We start from the raw sequence: 20,793 nt of genomic DNA, 5'->3' as shown, positions 1-20,793 counted from the left end.
TAACAGATGGATTTGTAGACCTTGCAAGCTATTACATAAAACAGTTCACTGCAAAGCGCTCTTGCTGTCACAGGATTTTGAGTTTGAGGAAGGAGGATATTTCATAAAACGTGTTCAACCTAAGACTTGGAGAGTTTTGCTAAGCATTTTCTAAGGTCACAGACAGTCTGGGTGGTTGCCTCTCTGATTGATAGGTAATTCATAGAAAGAACAAAACATGAGAATTGCTGCACTTGCTTTGTATACAGAATTCCAACAATATGCAACTGAACAGCAAATTACAAGATCACAGTGAACCAGATCACTGGATCACCAGAAAATCAACCAGATGTAGTATTACTATGCCAGAGCAGTATTTGATGTCTCTTGAAGTATCTGGAGTTGATTAGCTTAGGTAGTTATCATCAGTATCTACTGAGCAACAGATCTCTTGGATTTTATTTTGTATTAATTGTCAGGTGTGATTCCTTGGGATGTTTTTATAACCTGGGTAAGATACATACTGCCACAAAAGCTTGTTCTGAATTACTGAAAATGTGAGGGCACTTGCTGAAATGACTGTAAATCTTCCTATGAAACAGTCTTTTGCTAGGAAATACTGACTTTATTGAAACTTTTGCTGATTGATAGGTTCCAGTTTTAATAGGCAGAGCTGTGCTTCATAGAAATACTTCTGGTTAAGACACATTACATGTCCATTACAGAGCAACCTATTACTGCAAGTTGGCATTTTGGCTTTGAACAAGTGCAAGATCGAGTCTGTGCTCTTCTGAATTGAATTCAGATAATAGACCTGAACTTGTGCCTGCCATATCTAGAGTGTGAGTTAAATCCTGTAGAGTATTCCATAATTGTTCTTAGGCTTCATGGTTGAAACCATTTCTCTTTTCACAAATATATACCTAGGAAGGGCTATAAATCTGAGCATCCAAACATCTTTAACACTGAGAGGTATGGGGAAATATAGAAAGGGGAAGGAATGCTGTTCCAGGTTTGTTATATTTTTATCCAGAAATATTTTTTTTAGTCCCTTGTTTTACATCCTGATGAGGGTTCATTAGCATTCTGTAAGCCTTCATTTTTCATGGAAGGGGAAAATTCTTCCTCAGCAGCTTGGCATTTGAACATCTGCAAAGATAAGGAGGTGCTGTGGAACTTAACTCATATAACTCAGAATGTTCTGATTTGTGGCCAAGGGTTTGCATGTCCAGCCCAGTTCTGGGAAACAGTAGTGAAGGTGTGAAAACACTTTCTATGTCAGTGAGCAGGAGTCGTGATTGAAAATCCTTTCCTACCACTACCATTTCTATTGAAACAGTTTGCATCATTTTATTTAATCTTATGAGTATGGACTTTGTAATATATAAATAAATCACATTTTAAACATAAGTTCTGATTGTTTGTCTGGAATATATCAGAGTTATTGAGGTTAGTTGTGTTGCTTATGGTTGTGTGACATACAAAGTTGAATGAGACATTTGCCTACCTTGTTTTCTGATAGTCAGTGATACAAAATAATGTGGTTTACATATGTCTCTTTAGGGTCTGATCACCTTCGTGAGAAAGATGGACTCTGGGCTGTGCTAGTTTGGCTCTCAATCCTAGCAGCTCGGAAGCAAAGCGTGGAGGAAATTGTCAGGGATCACTGGACAAAATTTGGCCGGCACTACTACTGCAGGTAAGTAAAATGAGGAAAAGACACAGGAACTTATGCAGTTGATAGGACAATTATGCTTGTTCAGCTGTGCTCAGCTGCATTCTGGTGCGTGTTTGCTGTGTCCACAGAATAAAAATCTGCTGCAGAATGCCACTGTTCTGTAGGCAGTTTTTTTCCTAATAAATAAAGCAGCAACAGAAGTTATTTACTTACTGAAGGAGCAGAATGTATTGCCACTTGCAGTATATGAGTAATTGAATTTTCTAGCAGAAAGATTTGAATTATTTACTTGTGGAATATATAGGCACAATTGCTTACATGGTGCTGGGCCGGGGGGGAAAAAAAGAAAATCCCAGAAAGATTTACTTATGCATTTGTCTATGTATGTACTTTTATGTGACAATGTTTTAATGAGAATTGGAAGTATGCCTAGTTTTAATTCAGGAGAACTTCTCCAGTGATTGGTGCATTTACTCATTTTTATAAAAGTCTCAAAAGTGTGAATTTTAACCATCATTTACATCTTATCTTCTACCTCTCTCTTTTCTCTTAGAATAGATTTAATCCAAAGGAGTTCATGTATCTGTGAGGTCTTCAGCCACAGTTTTCTTTATTTCTCTTGGTTGTTGAGCACTGCACCGATTGTGTCCTGAATTCAAATACCTGGATGAGGTTTTCAGTGCTACTTCAGAAACTGCACATTTTCTAAATTATTTCTATTGTCTCAAAGTGGACAGTGTAGAAGAGTGGTGCATGAACACAATGGTCAAATTGCACAAGACTTGCATGCATGTGCAGGTCTATTTAACTTGCAATTAGTACTTCAGTGGACCAGTTGCCAGTTGTGTGTATCTGCTTTCACAGAACTCTTTTCTCAGCTGTAGGGAACTTACTTCTTGGTTTTACTTTCTTTACGTATGTGCAAGGTTTGACTATGAAGCACTGGAACCCAGAACAGCATATTTCATAATGAGAGACCTAGAAGCTTTGATCACTGACAAGTCATTCAGCCATCAGCAGTTTGCCGTGGGTAACAATATCTACAGTGTGGAAAGAACAGACAGCTTTGAGTACATAGATCCTGTGGATGGCACTGTGACCAAAAGACAGGTATGGCTCTAGTGATGGAGAACCAAAGTTTTGCAGCTGTCATATTTTCTCTGACAGCACTGTTCTCACAGTCAGCTGGCAAGCCTCTCTGTTTATTTATAGGATGGTGTTTTTCTTTGTTCTGATAGATACCACATTTCCTACTCAAGATTATCTCGTTCTGGATAGGATAATCCTTCTCTGGTTTAGTTTGGATTCGCTATGGATGACTGGAGGCAGTAGTGACACAGAGAATGTAGGATAGGATGGAGTCCCTGTTGACAGCAGTGCACATATAGGGAAAGTTCCTTTTCCTGAACAATGCAAGGTTCTGTGTTGCTTTTGGACTCTGTCCATAATGAGATTTCATAGGTATCAAGAAGTGCAGTTGAAACTGAGCCTTCAGAATTCTGAAATCCATGATGTTCTCAGAACTAGCCATGTACTTTTACCATGTGTAAATGTGTGTTCAAACATACTGAATGTGAACTATGGTTCATATTAAAATTTGTTCTGGTTTTATGCTGTGTATTTTTATTGTCCTAGTTTCTCTGGTTTGTAAATTACTTGAGCTGACCCAGCAAATGATGTTATAAGTCATTAAAACTGTCATGCCAGTTGCTCAGAGTCTTTATAGTTTCCATTCATCGTTTCATCCAGAAGACAGAAGCAATCCACTTGCTGCTGAGCTACTCTCTTTGTGCATGTTACTGTTGAAACAGGATATGAAGATAATTGTCGTACCCAGGTCTACTGGAAAATTACAGGCATGGCAGACTCGTGGCCATGTCACTTCTGAAAAAAACCACAACCCCAGCTTCGGAATTTTCAGGGCACTTTTCCTTCCTTTAGTTTTTATCCAAAACTCTTGTCCTAAATTGGAGTATAATTGCTAATCATATTACCATGTAATACAAACAGAAACACAACTCTGAAAGTGAGTCCATGAAACCAGAAAGCATGTATTTTCATAGGGAGAAGTACCTACATACTGAGAGTGCAGTTCAGTTTGGTTTTTGGCAAGGTCATATTTCTAGCTCCATGCATCTGCAGCCTCTCTGAGATTCTCCAAGCACGGTAAGATAAAAGAGGGCATTGATCCATGCAAGTGAAACAACCTTTCACTGCTGCCATTTTTCTCAGGTAGCTTGCTCATCATGTAAATGCAGATACCTCTTCTTGATTGTTGTGAGCTTCATGCAGATTTTCCAGCTATATTTTCAGAAACCTGTTCAATGTTTTGTTCCACAGAGGTAGGGGATAGAGATTTATATTCATTGTAACAGCACTGCCTTGTGAATGGGAAGCTGGCTACATAATAATTGCTCAGTGTCAATACATATCTGTTCCAGAAAACAAATACAGCAACAACAAAATAGGCAGCAAATGATATGCCCAGTGTGCCCATTCTGACTATTCAAACCCACGAATATTGTTTATCACAGTGCAATATTAAGGCATAAAATGAAATGAAACATTCTACTGCTCCTGAATACTGTTTAAATTTTTAAAGTCCTATTATGCTGTCTTTAGTAGTGCTTCTCTTGAGGATCCTGCAAGCCAGAAACAGGACCAGTTGCATTTTTGTCTGAAGTTGGAATCAGAAGGATGAGAAGCACAAGTTACCTATTAGAATGGTCAGCTTTGATCTTTATAATGAAGTGTTCTTACATTAGGAAATGTACAGAGTAAAACTCTGGAGCTTTTTTATTTAAAGTTTGTTAATGTTTTCATGCTCCCTCATTAAATTTGGGATGAAAAGGGCTGTGCCTGTAGTTGTGGGGTTTTTTTGCATTTTAGTTTGAGCAAGACTCAGAAAGAAGGCAATTGGAAAGCTGGAAAAGAGGTATTTCAGTAACTTTCCAGAGATAAGGCAAAATTCCCTCTCTGTTCAGAATGATGTTTCAGTTGTATATCACCAAGAAGGTCTTTCCTGTCAGAGTATTGAATTTGGCCTGCCCTGCTCGGCCTATGGGACACTCAAGGGTTTGTAGAGGAACAAATAAAAATTGTGATAATTGCAGTATTTTGAAGTAAATATGTAAGTATTTTACATGCTTGTAGTGTGCTCTATTCTAACATAGTGTTGCTAGTGGCGTTATTTTTGACTTCTTGCCACTATACTTTAATAATGTTTTTCAAAATCCTAATATATTTTACTTTTTCTGCTTAGTCTTGTTCATGCTAATTTGTTATTATGTATTTAATTATGAAACTGGTAATTAAAAAATATCCCCAAAACACTAAAAAGCATACTACGTAGTGCAATATGTAGAACATTTGATTTTCTGACTGCTTCATAGTTAGTAGTACATCACTTGACTGTTTAACTGGATTGTAGTGTAAAAGTAATCCCTGTGAAGTTCCATTTCTGTGTCAGCCTCAAAGCCATGGTACATAATTTTGTTTCAGTTTCCACACAGCTCATCAATATCCATGAGCAGGTTGTATTTACCTAAAATAAATATCAGCAATACTCAATGTGGGTGCTGTACTCACCATTTCCTTCATTTCTCCCCCACCCCCTAAGAAATACCTGTTCCCATAAGAAAATGTTATTCCCATTAGTGACAAATAGCGTGCCCTATTTTAATAAAACTGGAAATTGTTCTGTCCTGTGGGCTTCTCAATATATTACTTGCTTTGATTTATTAGTTCTGCATTTAAAATTTCATGTTTCATAGAGCTGATGCCTTCTGTATGAATAAATAGCAAATACATGAGTTTAAATTAACAGAGTTTATGCCAGGTCTTACAAACGGTAAGTAGGCTCCTTGCAGTTTCACCTTGCTTGCTTTGACCTTGCTGACAAAATAGATCAATAATGACAAAAAGGAAAATTTTTGTTTATTGGACTGGGTATTCTGTAACAAGTGAGTAAAACCTGTTTCATGTTTACTTGGCAAGAGTGTTTTTGGCTCAGTTTCTTGGCTTTAACAAATGTTTGTAACTCACAGCTTTGAGGTAAAATTTCCAGAAAACAGTAAGGAATTTAAAAATTTAATAGCTATCATTAGTATCTGTGGTCTTCCTGAGTGAAAAGTTCTGCTAGTGCTTAAATCAATACTTCGAAAGGTGAGTTGAAAGCCAGATTTTTTGTTTCTGGGCTCTCTGAAAAATGAATTATACTGCATTTCCTGGTGCAAATATCGTGACTTTACAAGTTGACAGCTCTAAAGGCCATTGTTTCCTTGGTATATGATTTCTGTCTGGCAGTTGGGATGATTGTTTTTAAGGAGTACAGCCACTGTGTCTCTGTAATTCCCTTTCAGAGAGTGTGTTGATCTGTGTGGCAGGAATCCTAGTCTTACAGACAATTACTAGCTGTCATCATGGGTACGTGAAAGTCAATACTGCCAGTCATGTGTCTCTGAGAAAGGCAAAATTAAAAAAATAATAAGCTCATAAATAGTTCAGTGAACCATCTGGTTGTGTGTCTATGTATGTTACATAAACATCCCAAGTGCCATTAACTGTAACATCAAACTAGCTACAGACACTGCAGTTTGGTGGAGCATTTTTAAGTCATAAAGTTATGGAAAGAGTTAACGGGAAGTGTTTATAAATCCTTTTTACTCTGAAGACCATAATATAATGTGGTGAGACTTCAGATGTGCTGAACCAAGTAACAATGTGTTAAAATTATTATTGCCAAATAAACATATGGGGTATGTGGAAGAGTATTCAAGTGGTCTGGCTAACCATGTCATTGTGGGAATTACTAGGCCTTCCAGGAGCATGTAAAATGTCTGTTCAGTCTTTGGAGGAAGACAATCACATGCTCTGATGTTCATGCTTTCTTTTTACGCAGATATGTTAAGACTCCCTTCCTTCTCACTTAAAGCTGATTGACACTAATATTCCCTACTTTGAGCTGCACATCTGATGTTTGACAACCTTTCAAAACAAACTACATCCAGAACTCCAACACTGTTCAATTTGTAGTCTTTCCTTTTTGTCGTGAAGTTAAGAGTAATTGAGCAATTAGCAGGAGACAAACCCTTGCTCACAGGATCAGATTGCAACAAACTACCTGTATAATTCTAGGCATCCAGGATGAAATCTCGATTCTGTTGAAGTAAATGGTGACATTCTTATCAGGATCAATTGAACGTCATTTCAAAGTTGGCTTAATGGCAAATATTTGAAAAACAGGCTCTAAAGATCAATCTTTTGTATGTAAACTATTTTTGTTTGCCACTTGTGCTGTACATTTGGGTCTACTAGATAAATTTGTGTTGCTGACATATGCTAAAATTAGTGTAAAATACCGTACTATCAGCTAAAAATGTTTCATGGTATCACAAAATTTAGAGATGAAAATTATCTTTAAGACAATCTAATTCAGCCCTTTTTCCTGTTATTTTCTAGTGTTAATGGGCATTCCACAGGAAGGAAATGGAGCTGTTGGAGCAGGTCTAGAGCAGGGCCACAAAAGCAATCATAGATTCAGAGTGTTGGTGTTGTTGAACATAGAGAAGAGAAGGCATGGAAGAGACTTTATTGTGGCCTTTCAATACTTCAAGGCTCTTAGAGAGAGAGAGTCTTCAACAGGGTCTGGAGTGATAGGACAAAGGGTAATGTTTTTAAACTAGAACAGACTAGTTTATTCAGACTAGACATAAGGAAGATGCTATGACATTGGTGTTGAAACACTGGAACAGGTTGTCCAGAGGTGGATGCCCCCATCCCTGGAAACGTTACAGGTCAAACTGGACAAGGCTCTGAGCAACCCAATCTGAGTGTATCCCTGCTCATTGCTAGGGGCTTGGATTAGATGAACTTTAAAGGTCACTTGCCATGCAGACCATGATATGACTCTCTGATTATCAACCAAACAATGCTTTATGTGGTGCTGAAGATGTTTTAGCATATATATGAGGAAATAAACGTTTTTACTTATGCTTTAGACTTTTGGAGTGCAGTGTCTTCTGTAGCTGAGAAAACCAGAAGAATAAAATGCTTCTCAATTATCTTTTCTCATTTTTTAATGCCTTAACTTTAATACTTAAGCTGCTTGAAGAGAAGTAGCGAGGATCTCAGTTTATGGACTAATCAGTTGCCCACCGCAGGACTGAAAGGGGAGGTGGTACTCAGATTGAGGGTACCATTTACAGAAAGGGAGCTATACTGCATGTTAATGCAGAACTGGTAGATTACTGAAACACTACAACTATTTAACTGTGGAATTTAGTCCTTTGGTCTTAAAGGCCTTCTGGTCAGAGACTCTGTATACTGTGGATCCAAGTGCATGATCTGTGGTCTGCAGAAGAATATGTTCATATATGTAGGGTGAAGAGGGAGAGGACGAAGGGGAAGACAGAAATGAAGGTGTGAGCAAAGTGCAAAATTCACAGTTAGTTCTTAATAAATCCTTTTATATTCTACACACAGTTAATGGCCATTAGTTAGTGCACATGAAATTAATTAACACCTTATGTTTCCCAAGTTGTACTACAGACTCTTGTTGAAATTCTTGTAATTGGATTTCGATGCATGGTCTGTGAGGGGTAGCAAGTGAACCTCTCTGTGGTATTCACTGCTGACTTCTGGTTTTTGATCCAGTGGCCTTGTAGCTCTTTCTTAGGCCACTGATCCTTTCTGATCTAATAACTCTTTCTCAGACCAGCAGAAGAAAACAAAACCAGCACTAAGAGTTCTTGTTATGAGGAGTGGGAGGGAATACAGAAAATAATTTCTAGCCTTTATAAGTGAGGGGAAGTAATAAATAACTTGTCCAAAGTTACAGGGAAAGAAGAATTGCACACAAATAACTGTTCCTTTTGCTTTTTATTTGGAATGATTTGTAAAGGAACTGCCATCTTACACATATGCTGCTGCTTCTCCTGTAGGGGCTGCGGATTATTTTTTCAGATGCTTCCAGGCTGATCTTCAGAATGAGTGCTTCTAGCCATGTGAGAGCTACTCTCCGGATCTATGCAGAGAGTTATGAGAAGGATCCCAGCCAACACAATAAGGAAACACAGGTAATGCAATAGCATTGCAGTAATTCAGTAAGTGATGCACTTTATCTGTAACAGCAGTGGCTACAGATTTTCATCTATAATCAGAGGGAACACTCAACACTTTGACCCCTCTTTACTGTGGATGATTTTCCTAATCATCTGACTGTACACATTTTGAGGCAGGACCAGTGGCTTTAAAACATGTTTATGTTCCCGCTATAAATGTAGTGAGTTTCATATGGTATTAAACAGCTGTCTATCCATTATGAAAGGTGCTTCAGTTCTTTCAGAAATGTTGCAGACTCCATTCTCACAGATAGGATCTAGTCATTGTGTTTGCCTTGTCTTTAAAGCAATAGTTCACATCTCTTGTATCTCTGTGGATTGAATACTTAAAATGTTAAGCCTACAATGGTATAAAGGACCATTTTTAGCGATTTTATCCAGGTTTAGGCAGCTAACAAGATCACAAATATGTTTTGACCAAGGAAGAACACTGTTCTAACGCTGTTTGCACTTGCTGCCATATTGGGTTTACATGGCAAGGTTATGGAAGCAAGGAGGCTGTGTAGATGGCTTCTCTGAGAAGGCACCGGAAGCTACTCCTGTGTCAAATAGAGCTATTTGAAGCTGTCTTCTAGATGGACCCACCACTGGCCAAAGCTGAGATTATTAGCAATATTGGTAGTCCCTCTGTGATAACGTATTTAAGAAGGATAAGAAACTGCTGTGAAACAGCATCAGTGAAAGAGGAGTGAAACTGTGGGAGAAACAATTGTGCAGACACCAAGGTCAAGGAGGAATGGAGGAGGAATGACAGAGTGGCTCAGTGGGCACCTGACAGCCAGACAAGGTCAGTGCACCATGGCTATGTCATGTTTTTTTACAGCACAAATTATTTATCAGATGCAATTAAGCTGACTGTTTTATATATGTACTATGTAAGCAAGGCATAGGTGAAATAAAAAGAAGTCATGATAAGAGATAGACTAAGAGTTAACTTCAGAGATTTTCAGTATATTTATGGTAAGTAACCTCGTGGCAGGTGACACAGAAAGTGTGATCTGAGCATGTTTCCTGTCTAGCAAATACCAACAAAAAATATTAGAAAACAACACAGGATATACTTGCAGTATTCATCTAGTTAAACTTTTGGCTAATTAATTGCACATAATAATGTGCCCTTTGAAATGAAATCCTTTTGCATCAACAGATTGTTTTTACTTTACTTGTTACAGGTTATGTAGTATGAGAAGAGCAGCATGCTGACAGGGTTTAGCTTGTGCACTTCCTAAAGTGGCCATTGTGTAACACTAATTTTTTTCTTTTCTTCAAATGGGTGGAGAATAGGAAATGCTCTCAGTGAATTGTGAGACTCTAGAGGTTAGCCTCAGAAAATGAGAAATGTGCTGCCCAACTTTACATTTCATCTCGGTTCTGCATGGATTTGCTTGGGAGGGCTACATAAAGTCCACTGTAAGGTCTGGTGACCTCACTAGCAATGCAAACTGTGTCAAGGGAGCAGCAAGAATGGGGCTGCTGCACAAAGTGGTAGGAGCCAGGCACCCAGAGCAGCTACCACTCAGGCAGTGCCCTCCATGCCTGCTTTCCACAGCAGGGAAGAGGAATGAGCAGAACAAGGCTGAGTTTCATCTCTATTAATGCAATAAATTCTTTCTCTTGTTTCTCATTATGTAGTATTGCACAATTCCCACTGCTCTTCTTTTCTTGCCTTGGCTGCATACAATGCCAACCACATGGAGGGCATTAGGACATGCAAGGTCATAGATTATATCCCACAGGCAGATGGCAGATTTAAAGGAGTACATACATTTGATTTCAGGAGATCTTCATGTTACTACAAAAATAACTGAAAGTTTCTTGGGATAACATTTGATAATCTTCAGTGGAATATGTGGGAAAGAGTGAATTGCAAACTCCTTTTTCAGAAGACAGCGTTACTGGGGAGGGGCAGCATAGTTTTTCTGATATTGTAATTCCTTTATTTTTTAGTTTGCTTTGAGATTCATACTGACGTGGACATCTAAAACAGCTGTGACAGGTTCAAAGTTTTGCATACTTTGTTTCCTATTTGCTTTCAGTCGTAGGGGCATAGTCAGCATCTTCATAAGTGACCTGTTTTGACCAGTCACGTAAGCATCCACCTAGCAATTTCAGGAACTACAGTTCATTATAACAAATGACAGACTTCTACCTCAAGTCTTGGTCTTCTATGCATTGGTGTGTATCTTTATTTAAAGTTAATAGAGTTTTTAGCTGTGGTGAATTTAATACAGATGGAAAATCTAGAGACACGTTCAATGGGCATAAACTACTAAAATGAGTTTATTGATTTTAGGCTCATTTATAGCCTCATTTTATAGATCTTGACATATTAGTTAATATCTTCTTGTCCTTTGTCTAGCCATCTGGATATATTAGCATACTTTGACAAGGTTCAAACAAGAAGTTTCATATACGAAGACCAGGAAAGAAATGACTCATTGTGCAGAATTGTTTTGAATTGCTCTATTCGTAAATATGTAGTGAGTAACTTGGATTGTTCCAAATATGGAGTAACAAGCTCTGTGTACAGTGTGCCATTACTCATTGTGTTAATTGCAAGAACAATAAATAGATGGTGTCATATACCTGTGCAGTTTACATCTGGTTAAACAGGATGCATTGAATCACACACGCTGCCAAAGACTAGTGAAGTACATGCTAGCTAGGTACAAACTTTAATGATAGCAGCAGCCAAGCAGAGATTTTGGGACAGGAGATGCAGTATTTTTTGTGGTTTTGTCCAAAAAGACAAGCCAGTTAAAAGGAAAATCGTGGGATAAAATGTCTCTTGATCATCTGAGAATGAAACGAATGGCAAGTAGCAGTAGCATAGGAAGAACAAAACCAAACCAAACCAAACAAAAACCCAACTGATTTTCAGGTGGATCTTGGTTGGTACATAAATGTTATGATTACATGATTGTGTATATATATACACATATATATATATATATAGAGAGAGAGAGAGAGAGAGAGAGAGTGATTATAAAAACTGATTGTTTGTTGTATGAGTTTGTCCAAGAGCAGGGAACTGAAATGAGTAACCTAGGAGTCCTGTGTCTGAGGTCATGTAATAGGGGTAAACTTAAAGGGTTCTGTATGCTTCCATCTTACAACTGTAAGTACAAGTGTAGTTTGCTAGAGAATTATTGCCTCTGCTTACCTTTGAAGCATTGTGTCTTTTAGCGTGGCTCTTGTTGGCTATTAAGCACACAGTAGGCTCCAGAGAAACGATACAAAATTTTGCCTTCACTATTAAAATTCTTAAGATGTTGTTCGTGGGTCTGTGGAATACGGTAATTTGGCTTCTGATTCTGCCCCAAGCTGTACAGTGAACAAATTGTAACCATTTGAAACTGGAAAGGAACATACAAAAAATATTTAATGTGACAGTAATTATAAAATATTTCATAAATTAAGGAAATTACTTCATTAAATGTAGTCTTCACTCACACTCTTTGGATAATCTAGAAAAAAACTGATCTGCTGCTGTGATGTTTTGAAACTGTCTCTTTAATTTTTCTTCTCAAAGTTCAAGCAGAGAAAGTGAAAGAGTGTAAATAAGTCACTATTGGGTATAAGAAAGCAAAATAATGATTGCTCTAAACACTTCCATAGGATAAATAGAAACGTTTAAGAACTAATACTCAAAGTGGGGAGTCTGCTGTCTGCAGTCAGGGCAGCTTGTTTGGGTGTCTGGTTGCTGTTTCTTCTCTTCTGGCTGAAGATAACACACTGACCTTGGCAGCTAAGTTAACAACTTCTCTGCTTCTTAACTCTCTGCTTTCTGCCAGGGCGGATCTGGGGGGAGGCCCCTGGGAGAGAGGCCCCTTGGAAAGGTCCCCTTTGGGGGGGAAGCAAAGGGAGCTTGGTTGTGCTTTTCTGTTGATTGTATATATTTGTAAATGTTATGAATTTTTTATATTTGTACATATTCATTGCATTTCATCATAGATTGTAGATTCTGCTTGTAAATACAGCTTTCATTTGCTTTCCAGACTGAGCTAGCCTGGTTATTGTCGGGGCAGGGGGGTGTGTGGAATTTCAGCTCACACTGACACAGCTGCAAGTGTAGATATTTCCATACACCAGTTTCACTGTCTGTTTTGCTGCTCATGCCTGTTCTCCTCTTTTCTAAGGGCAGAATCACTGCCCTCCTGACCATGTATTTTTATTTGAGTTAGCAGACAGCCCATGCACAAAAGTAGAGAGGTTAGTTTCCTTTTCCCTACATCATGTGCTGCTTCATGATAATAAAGTGAGCACTGCCAGCGCTGTGGATGTTACAGAGCTAGTCCAGTTTGTCCCATGATGAACCAAGCTAGTTCCCCACAAGGCTTAGATCTTCTAGGATGGATGGCTATAGCATAAACTTTCCAAAGACTTCTGGGTTTTGTGATACAAGACCCAAGCAGGCTCACTGAGCTTGATCTGTGTGTTGAGTCTTCATGGCAGAAGCCTTGCAGTAGGTATAGTTGTGGTGTGATTGTAGCACTGAGCTCACTTTGTAGTTGTTTCAGTCCGTTATTTGTGTCTCTTCCATCACTTCAGTGTTGCTCTGTAAGTATACCAATATGACTTTTAAAGTATATTACAGCCAAAGGAAAATCTTGTTCTAATAGGTAAGGGCATCAAAACTTTTTTGGGGGAATCTGCCCTTCTCTTCTGCCTTTCTTTTTCTTTCCCTTTTCTCTTAGTTTCTGTGATACTGATTCTGTTGATCAAGTTACAGAGGACTAACAGCAGCATGAAGCAGTCACATGAAGCAAGGGAAAATGACATGAGATCAGGAAGAGGTGAAAAAGGAAGTTGTTCTACAGTTTGTGTCTTTGTTCCAGGGCTTAGATCGGTCTCAGTTACCCTGACCTCCCTGACCAACCATTTCTGTAATGTTTAAATGATAAAAAGAGAAGAACCAAGAATGAATGTAAGTGTTATGAGAGAAAAGGGCTTCAACCCACACTTGAAATATCAAGGTTTAGCATAATTTTTACAATAGTAGTAACACCTCCTAGCAATTATGACTTCTGGAGACTTCAAAGCATTCTCCAGAAGTTAAGTTGTAACCCTTATTTGATGACTTTGATGCTGTACTAACCCACTTGTTTATCTCTTTAATTTTGAGGCATTAAAAATTGTTCCAAGAAAGTGAATTCTTCTGGAACGTGCAGTACTATGCCAGTTTTGCTTAGAAATCTGTTGTTCTCAAATAATTACTGTCTGAAGTGTTATTTCTATTATTAGTAATTCAGGTGCTTAAATGCCTATGCAGCAGTCCCACAAGGTTTAGCCAATTGATGATGGATCTTTATCCCCAGTAGCACATTCTTTTACGACTGACTAATGTTTTACGAATACTGATACACATGCAGTTTATGACCCTGTGTGCCTAGTGTTCCACCCTGTACATTCACTTGGCTATATGTAATGCTGAGAGAGCCCGAAATTACATGGGTGGACATGATGCTGAATGCAAAATGCACATCGATTCACTAAGAGAAGACAGAGCAAAAGTCTGAGAACTGTAAAAGAGCATTGTAGTTACGTGACGTTCACTAAAACGTTTGGAACCTCTCTGAGGGGATTACCATTGTCTTGATTTTTTTTTTTAATTATTTTTCCCAGAGTACTTTTCAGTGATGAAACTGACAGGGCAGCTTGTTTTTGAGACTTGCATTGGACTGGGAAAAGTGAATTTGAGACCTTTGGAAAATGTTCATGCCTAGACTATGTAAAACTCTCCTGCTTTTGGTTTTTCTTACCAAACTGAAATTCAGTGCAGGCTGATTTTTTGATGAAATTTGGCAAGTTATAACGTAAGTACTATAAATAGTAGATTTTCACAAGGCATTTCTTGACATACAGATTACATTTGTCCACCTATTTTGAAACAAAATATTTCCTAAAGCCAAACTCCAAACACATGCTGAGCTTTTAACCTGCAAGCAGGTGTATTTCAGCCTTGCCTGAGCCTTTGATAAACTGGATGCATCATGGGGCAAATTTTATTTCAGAACTTTACTGGAAGGGACGTAGTTCAGAACTTTACAAAATGACAGAATCACAGAATTAACCAGGTTGGAAAAGACCTTCGAGATCATCAAGTCCAACTTACCACCCAACACCATCTAATCAACTAAACCATGGCACTAAGTTCCTTATTCAGTCTTATTTTAAACACCTCTGGGGATGGTGACTCCATCACCTCCCTGGACAGCCCATTTCCATGGCCAATCACTCTGTGAAGAATTTCTTCCTAACATCCAGCCTAAACCTCCCCTGGCACAGCTTGAGACTGTGTCCTCTTGTTCTGTCACGGGTTGCCTGGGAGAAGAGACCAACCCTCACATGGCTACAACCTCCCTTCAGGTAGTTGTATAGAGCAATAAGGTCTTCCCTGAGCCTCCTCCAGGCTAAACCACCCCAGCTCCCTCAGACACTCCTCATTTGGCTTCTGCTGCAGACCTCTCACCAGCCTTGTTGCCCCTCTCTGGACATGTTCAAGCAGCTCAATATCTTTCTTGAACTGAGGGCCTGCCCAGAACTGGGCACAGTACCTGAAGTGTGGCCTAACCAATGCTGAGTACAGGGGCAGAATGACTTCCCTGCTTCTGCTGGCTACACCATTCCTGATAGAGGCCAGGATGCCATTGGCCTTCTTGGCCACCTGGGTACACTGCTGGCTCATATTCAGTCAGCTGTCAACCAGTACCCCCAGGTCCCTTTCTGCCTGGCTGCTCTCCAGCCACTCTGACCCCAGCCTGTAGTGCTGCATGGGGTTGTTGTGGCCAGTGTGTAGGACCTGGCACTTAGATGTGTTAAATCTCATTCCATTGGACTCTGCCCATATGTCCATCCTGTCAAGGTCCCTCTGCAGAGCCCTCTTACCCTCTAACAGACGGACTCCTGCTCCCAGCTTCATGTCATCTGCAAACTTACTGATGATAGACTCAAACCCCTCGTCCAGATCATCAATAAAGATATTGAACAGGATGGGGCCCAGCACTGATCCCTGGGGCACACCACTAGTGACAGGCTGCCAGCTGGATGTGGCACCATTCACCACCACTCTCTGGGCTCGGCCCTCCAGCCAGTTCCTAACCCAGCACAGAGTGCTGCTGTCCAAGCCACAGGCTGACAGCTTGGCCAGGAGTTTGCTGTGGGGGATGGTGTCAAAGGCCTTGCTGAAGTCCAGGGAGACTACACCAACAGCCTGCCCCACATCCACAAGGTGGGTCACCTGCTCACAGAAGGAGATCAGGTTGGTCAGGCAGGTTGCCCTTCCTAAATCCATGCTGACTGGGCCTGACCCCTTGGCCATCCTGTAGGTGGTGTGTGATAGTGCTCAAGATGACCTGCTCCATAGTCTTGCCTGTTCCATAGTCCCTCCCTGTAGAAAGGGAGTTGTATAGAATTTTCTTGCAAGATCACTGAAAGAAAAAATGCTACATGAACCATGCAGGAATCATACACCTCTTACAGTTCTGTTACAGATTATTTCCAAACAAATAGCTTTTGATCTTTATTTGCCTTGTATTAAGTATTTGTTGGTATGAATAATCATTCCTACCATTTATTTTTTTTAAAGATACAACTTTTATCTGTTATTGCTAAAACAAATTTCTGATTTCTCAGTTCTATTAATTTTCAGTTCTTAATGTGAATGGTAATACATCATATCTCCCAAGCAGTTTCCAAGAGATAAATGGTTCTAACATACAGAGTGATCACAACTGTCATTTTGAGTTGACATCTCAATAGTAAAGCTTTCAATTTCTTAAGCACAAAGGACCATTTGAAAAAAAAAATTTAATCAAGATCTCCAAGATACAAAAGTATTTCTAGAGTCTTGTTAGCTATAAAGGATTGCTGGCTAGGATTTACCTTGTACTACTGAAATGTAGAGATAAAAGACTTTTTTAAAAGGCACACACTGCTCTAGTTCCTTGTTACTCTGGCCTGCTCTTGCTGTTCAAAAAGAACACACTTTTAAACTGAAGTGTGAGAGGACAGAACTAAACCAGGACTTTCTCTGTTGAGAAGCACAATTTTAACAAGCAGAACACTTAGTAGTAATTGGAATAACTTGGCAAAACAGCAGCAGCTAAACTGTATATGTAAATGAGCATCACGTAAACTCATCTGATTTTGTGTTTTGTTCAGAGCATTGTGTAGAGTTTTGTTTGGCCTTGGTTTGTTTGTGGTTTTTTTGTTTGTTGTTTTGTTTGTACATTTGTAGCATAAGGAAGCATTGTCAAATTAAGCCTTCTCGTGCTTTTTAGATTAAATAAGGAAGGGGTTTTATGTGCGAGTGTGGGAGGGGCTGTTTAGATCTTTCAGTCCTCTTTCACTGCTTAATCTGTGTTGCTTGAGATAAGGAATTATATGGTCCAGACTTTATAAATTGGCACATTTTAATATTTACTTTTGGAGTATTTGCCCTCTGATCTGAACTTGTGCTCCACATATTAATCTTCTCTAACCATGTTTGACTTTAATGGATTTGTGTTCTGCTTCAGTGATTATTCAAAAGATAGATATCTACAAATATGGAGTTTTTTGAACAATAACATGTCAGACTGCTCACACTCGTGCGTAAGTAAGTTTGATTGTAACCTCACTTGACACCAGTGGCATTCACAGTGTTATTCCATGACTCTGCTTGCACAGAATCTGTCTTCTTACTCTTTAGATTCAACCATCTGACTATTTGTATAAATAAAGAAAACACCTCATACTGTCAGAAACTATTGGGTGGCTAAGCCAGATTCAAAATACTGATTATATTAAGCTTACAAAAAAAGAGATGTCTGTAAATTTAAGCTCTCCAGGATTGCTATTCTGTTTGATTTGATTTTTAAACCTGTTAGGTCTAAAGCCAGAATGTAGTTGATTTGAAAGAGTGTTAACAGTGTGAGAGCTGAAATTTCCCCACACTGACAATGACCAGGCTAGCTCAGTCTGGAAGCAAATGAAGCTGTATTTACCAGCTAATCTACAATCTATGATGAAATGCAATGAGTATGTACAAATATACACTATCCACAACATTTACAAATATGTACAATCAACAGAAAAGCACAACCAAGCTCCCTTTGCTTCCCCCAAAGGGCCTTTCCCAAGGGGCCTCTCCCCCCCACACCCCAGAAGGACTCCCAAGACCCCCCTGGCAGAAGGCAGAGAGTTAAGAAGCAGAGAGGCTGTTAGACTTAGCTTGTCAAGGTCAGTGTGTTATCTTCAGTCAGAAAAGGAGAAGCAGCAGCCAGAGAGAAGCCCAGCAAGTTGCAAACTGCCCAACTCCCCAAACTTGTTTTGAGTAGTGGTTCTTAAACATCTCTCTCTCTCCAGTGGAAGTGTTTAGAACAATCATTATTTTGCTTTCTTACACCCAATAGTGACTTATTTACATTCTTTCCCTGCTTGACCTTTGTGAAGAAAAATTAAAAAGACAGTTTTAAACTGTCACAAAGAGTTAACAGGGGGAAATCTTTGAGGGTCAGAAAATTACCTTACTGGTTTGGTAATCAAGTATACAATTTGAAAAGATTTTCACACAGAGCTCAGCCCTGCCAGTTTCTCTTTGCATATAATTTAATTGACTGAGAGATGCATTTGAAATGTTGTATTATTACTTGTTATTTATTTGGTACTATTGTAGTTGTTATCTGCACTCACCCATCTGGGCAGTTTCATACATATGTCCTGAAACTTGTGAGTTCATGCTGCTTCTGGTTGAATTTATCCTGTTTAATACAGTTACAGGTGATATTCATCAAGACACGCTTTTGTAATTTCTGTTAAAGTAGTAGTTACTCTAAGCTTCACAGATTGTGTTTAGGAAGAGGATCTTGTCTACATGGCTTCCACTCATCCAAATAGAGAAAAAAAGTCAAGTTTCGTGATTTCTAGGTTGTTTTGTACTACAAATTCCACCAGATCTCCACAATTTCTGTTATATAGAGACATTATCAGTGCAGTTTATTTACTGGTTTCTCTTTTCTACATTGCTTATGTATGCTTAGTGTAATGTTTTGCAAAACACATGCTCAGCATGATACTTCATTATATCAAATATAAGAATATAGTGACTGTACTATGTTAGTGTTTTTTATTATTATTGGATGATTGTCATGTAATACAGTTAAAAGGGGAATGTAAGTTGCCTGTTATTTTTGCTTTATGTAATTCACTGTATTTCTTTCTTTCTCTTTAGGCTGTGCTGAGTCCTCTTATAGCAATTGCACTGAAAATATCTCAGATTCATGAGAGGACAGGGCGAAAGGGACCCACTGTCATCACCTGAAGCCACAGAAGATTGTTAATCCAGGGCCAAAAGAGGAACAGCAAGGAAGAGACAGGACCTTGCTGAAATGTGTTATTAATTTGTGCCTTGTATGATTTAAGAAGTTTTCTTGGGGATAGAAGTAGGGTGGGAAGAAATGAACAATATAATATTGAGTATATTCATTTGCATTGATCTCCAAATACAGTAGTGTGCTGACTTCTTTGTTTTACCTGCGATATCTTTATTTCAGATAACAGTATAATCAAAGAAAGAGTCCTTAACTGTCAAGTGTTGGCAGTAATGAGACTGAAAGGAAAACTGCTTGGTTTTGAAGGCTTTGATAAAAGTTGGGGAAATTTCAGTTAGGGAGAGAGAGGGAGGAGTTGCAAAGCAAGGACCTGCCTGTGGAGTATTGTTTGGGATCCCTGTCACACTCTTGTTGATTTATGAAGACGTATGCTGAGCATGTCTGAGGCATAAGGGCTGTGTACTAAGCTTTGCAAAGGGTGTAATTTCCTCACCTGACACACTCCTCCTCTCCTGTCTGTCCCATTGCTCACACATGCACACTCACAGCAGTGTTGTGTACACACTTGCACGTGCTCCCAAAGAAGAGGCTAATCCGTATTTTTTTTAATCCCCAATTTTAAAGCATTTCAATGTGACTTGTGCCTTTAGAGTTTCCTGATTTTTTTGACTGGTTGGGTTTTGGTTTTTTGTTTTTTGTTTTTTTTTTTTTTTTTTTTTCCCTCCAAAGAAAGGCAGTTGTGCTATAGAAGCTGATTGTGTCCTTCCAGTAATATGTTGGGTGTGGAATCTGGCTGTCTTTTGCAGTCTTCCTCATGTCAGCAGATGATATTGGTGCTTACTGTGTTTGATAGTTAATCACTGCAAGTTCAGGAGTATTTCACAAAGGGGTTATTATGGAAGTTTTTTTAAGTCTTTGGAGTACTTGTGCTTCACTTTACCACAAGGCATAAATGAATTGTGTAGTAAAGAGGGAATGAAAACAAATAGTAAGGATTTAAATAGAACTTTCTGAGTCACCAGCTGGATACAGTTTCTGCTAGAGTCTTTGTAACAGTGGATCATGGAGTGAAAATTCGGGATGTACAAAGGGAGAAGAGACCCCCTGGCATATGTCTGAGAAGGATATTGGGGATATGAACATCAGCCTTTTTCTGCTTGTGAAATGATACTGCAGTTCTAACTACAATACTGTGGCCTGAATCAAAACACAAACATATTATGCATGCGACTTGTTTGAAAGCTTTGCTTCCTTGGGAACAGTGTGGTCACTTGTATCATTTGTCAAGGTGGCTTTCTGCAACTTACCTCTTTGCAGTGTATTTTAGTTCCTTGTGGTTGTCAAATTTCAGTACAGTTTATATAATACTGCAACAAAAGAAAATTGTTTTGATTTCTTTCAACACTTTAGTCAAAAAATTGCTATGGCACTTGGTACACAATAAAGAGTAATGCTATATTTCTGTCTTAGTACATGTTTGTGGACAGGACACACTGCACTTTCAAGCATCCTAATAAAACTGCCTTTAATACAATTACATTATTTACTTAATGGCCTCTATGCAAATCAGATAATAATGTTCTCACATGGTGTACTTCCTTATCATTAATTTCCCATAAACTAAAAGATAATTTTAGGCTTTAGTTCTTTTTATAAAGATTTTTTTTTTATACAGCCATGGTATTCTGACACAGTTTGAACA

General features: G+C 38.8%; 1 protein-coding gene across 1 annotated transcript in view; it reads left to right on the top strand.

The window, feature by feature from the left end:
• The window catches only part of PGM5 (phosphoglucomutase 5), a 78,776-nt gene extending 59,010 nt beyond the window's left edge, over positions 1 to 19,766 (top strand). Inside the window, exons 8-11 of the mRNA XM_054397499.1 lie at positions 1,543 to 1,678; positions 2,584 to 2,767; positions 8,599 to 8,733; positions 18,992 to 19,766. Coding sequence (XP_054253474.1) covers positions 1,543 to 1,678; positions 2,584 to 2,767; positions 8,599 to 8,733; positions 18,992 to 19,081 — 545 coding nt within the window. The 3' untranslated portion in view covers positions 19,082 to 19,766. The remainder of the gene's footprint in view (positions 1 to 1,542; positions 1,679 to 2,583; positions 2,768 to 8,598; positions 8,734 to 18,991) is intronic.
• The last annotated feature ends 1,027 nt before the right edge of the window (positions 19,767 to 20,793 follow it).

This window comes from Indicator indicator, chromosome Z (genome assembly GCF_027791375.1).
Source record: "Indicator indicator isolate 239-I01 chromosome Z, UM_Iind_1.1, whole genome shotgun sequence".
Lineage (NCBI taxonomy): Eukaryota > Metazoa > Chordata > Aves > Piciformes > Indicatoridae > Indicator > Indicator indicator.
Note: the sequence above shows the minus strand (reverse complement) of the source record. Positions and strands in the feature narration are given on the sequence as shown.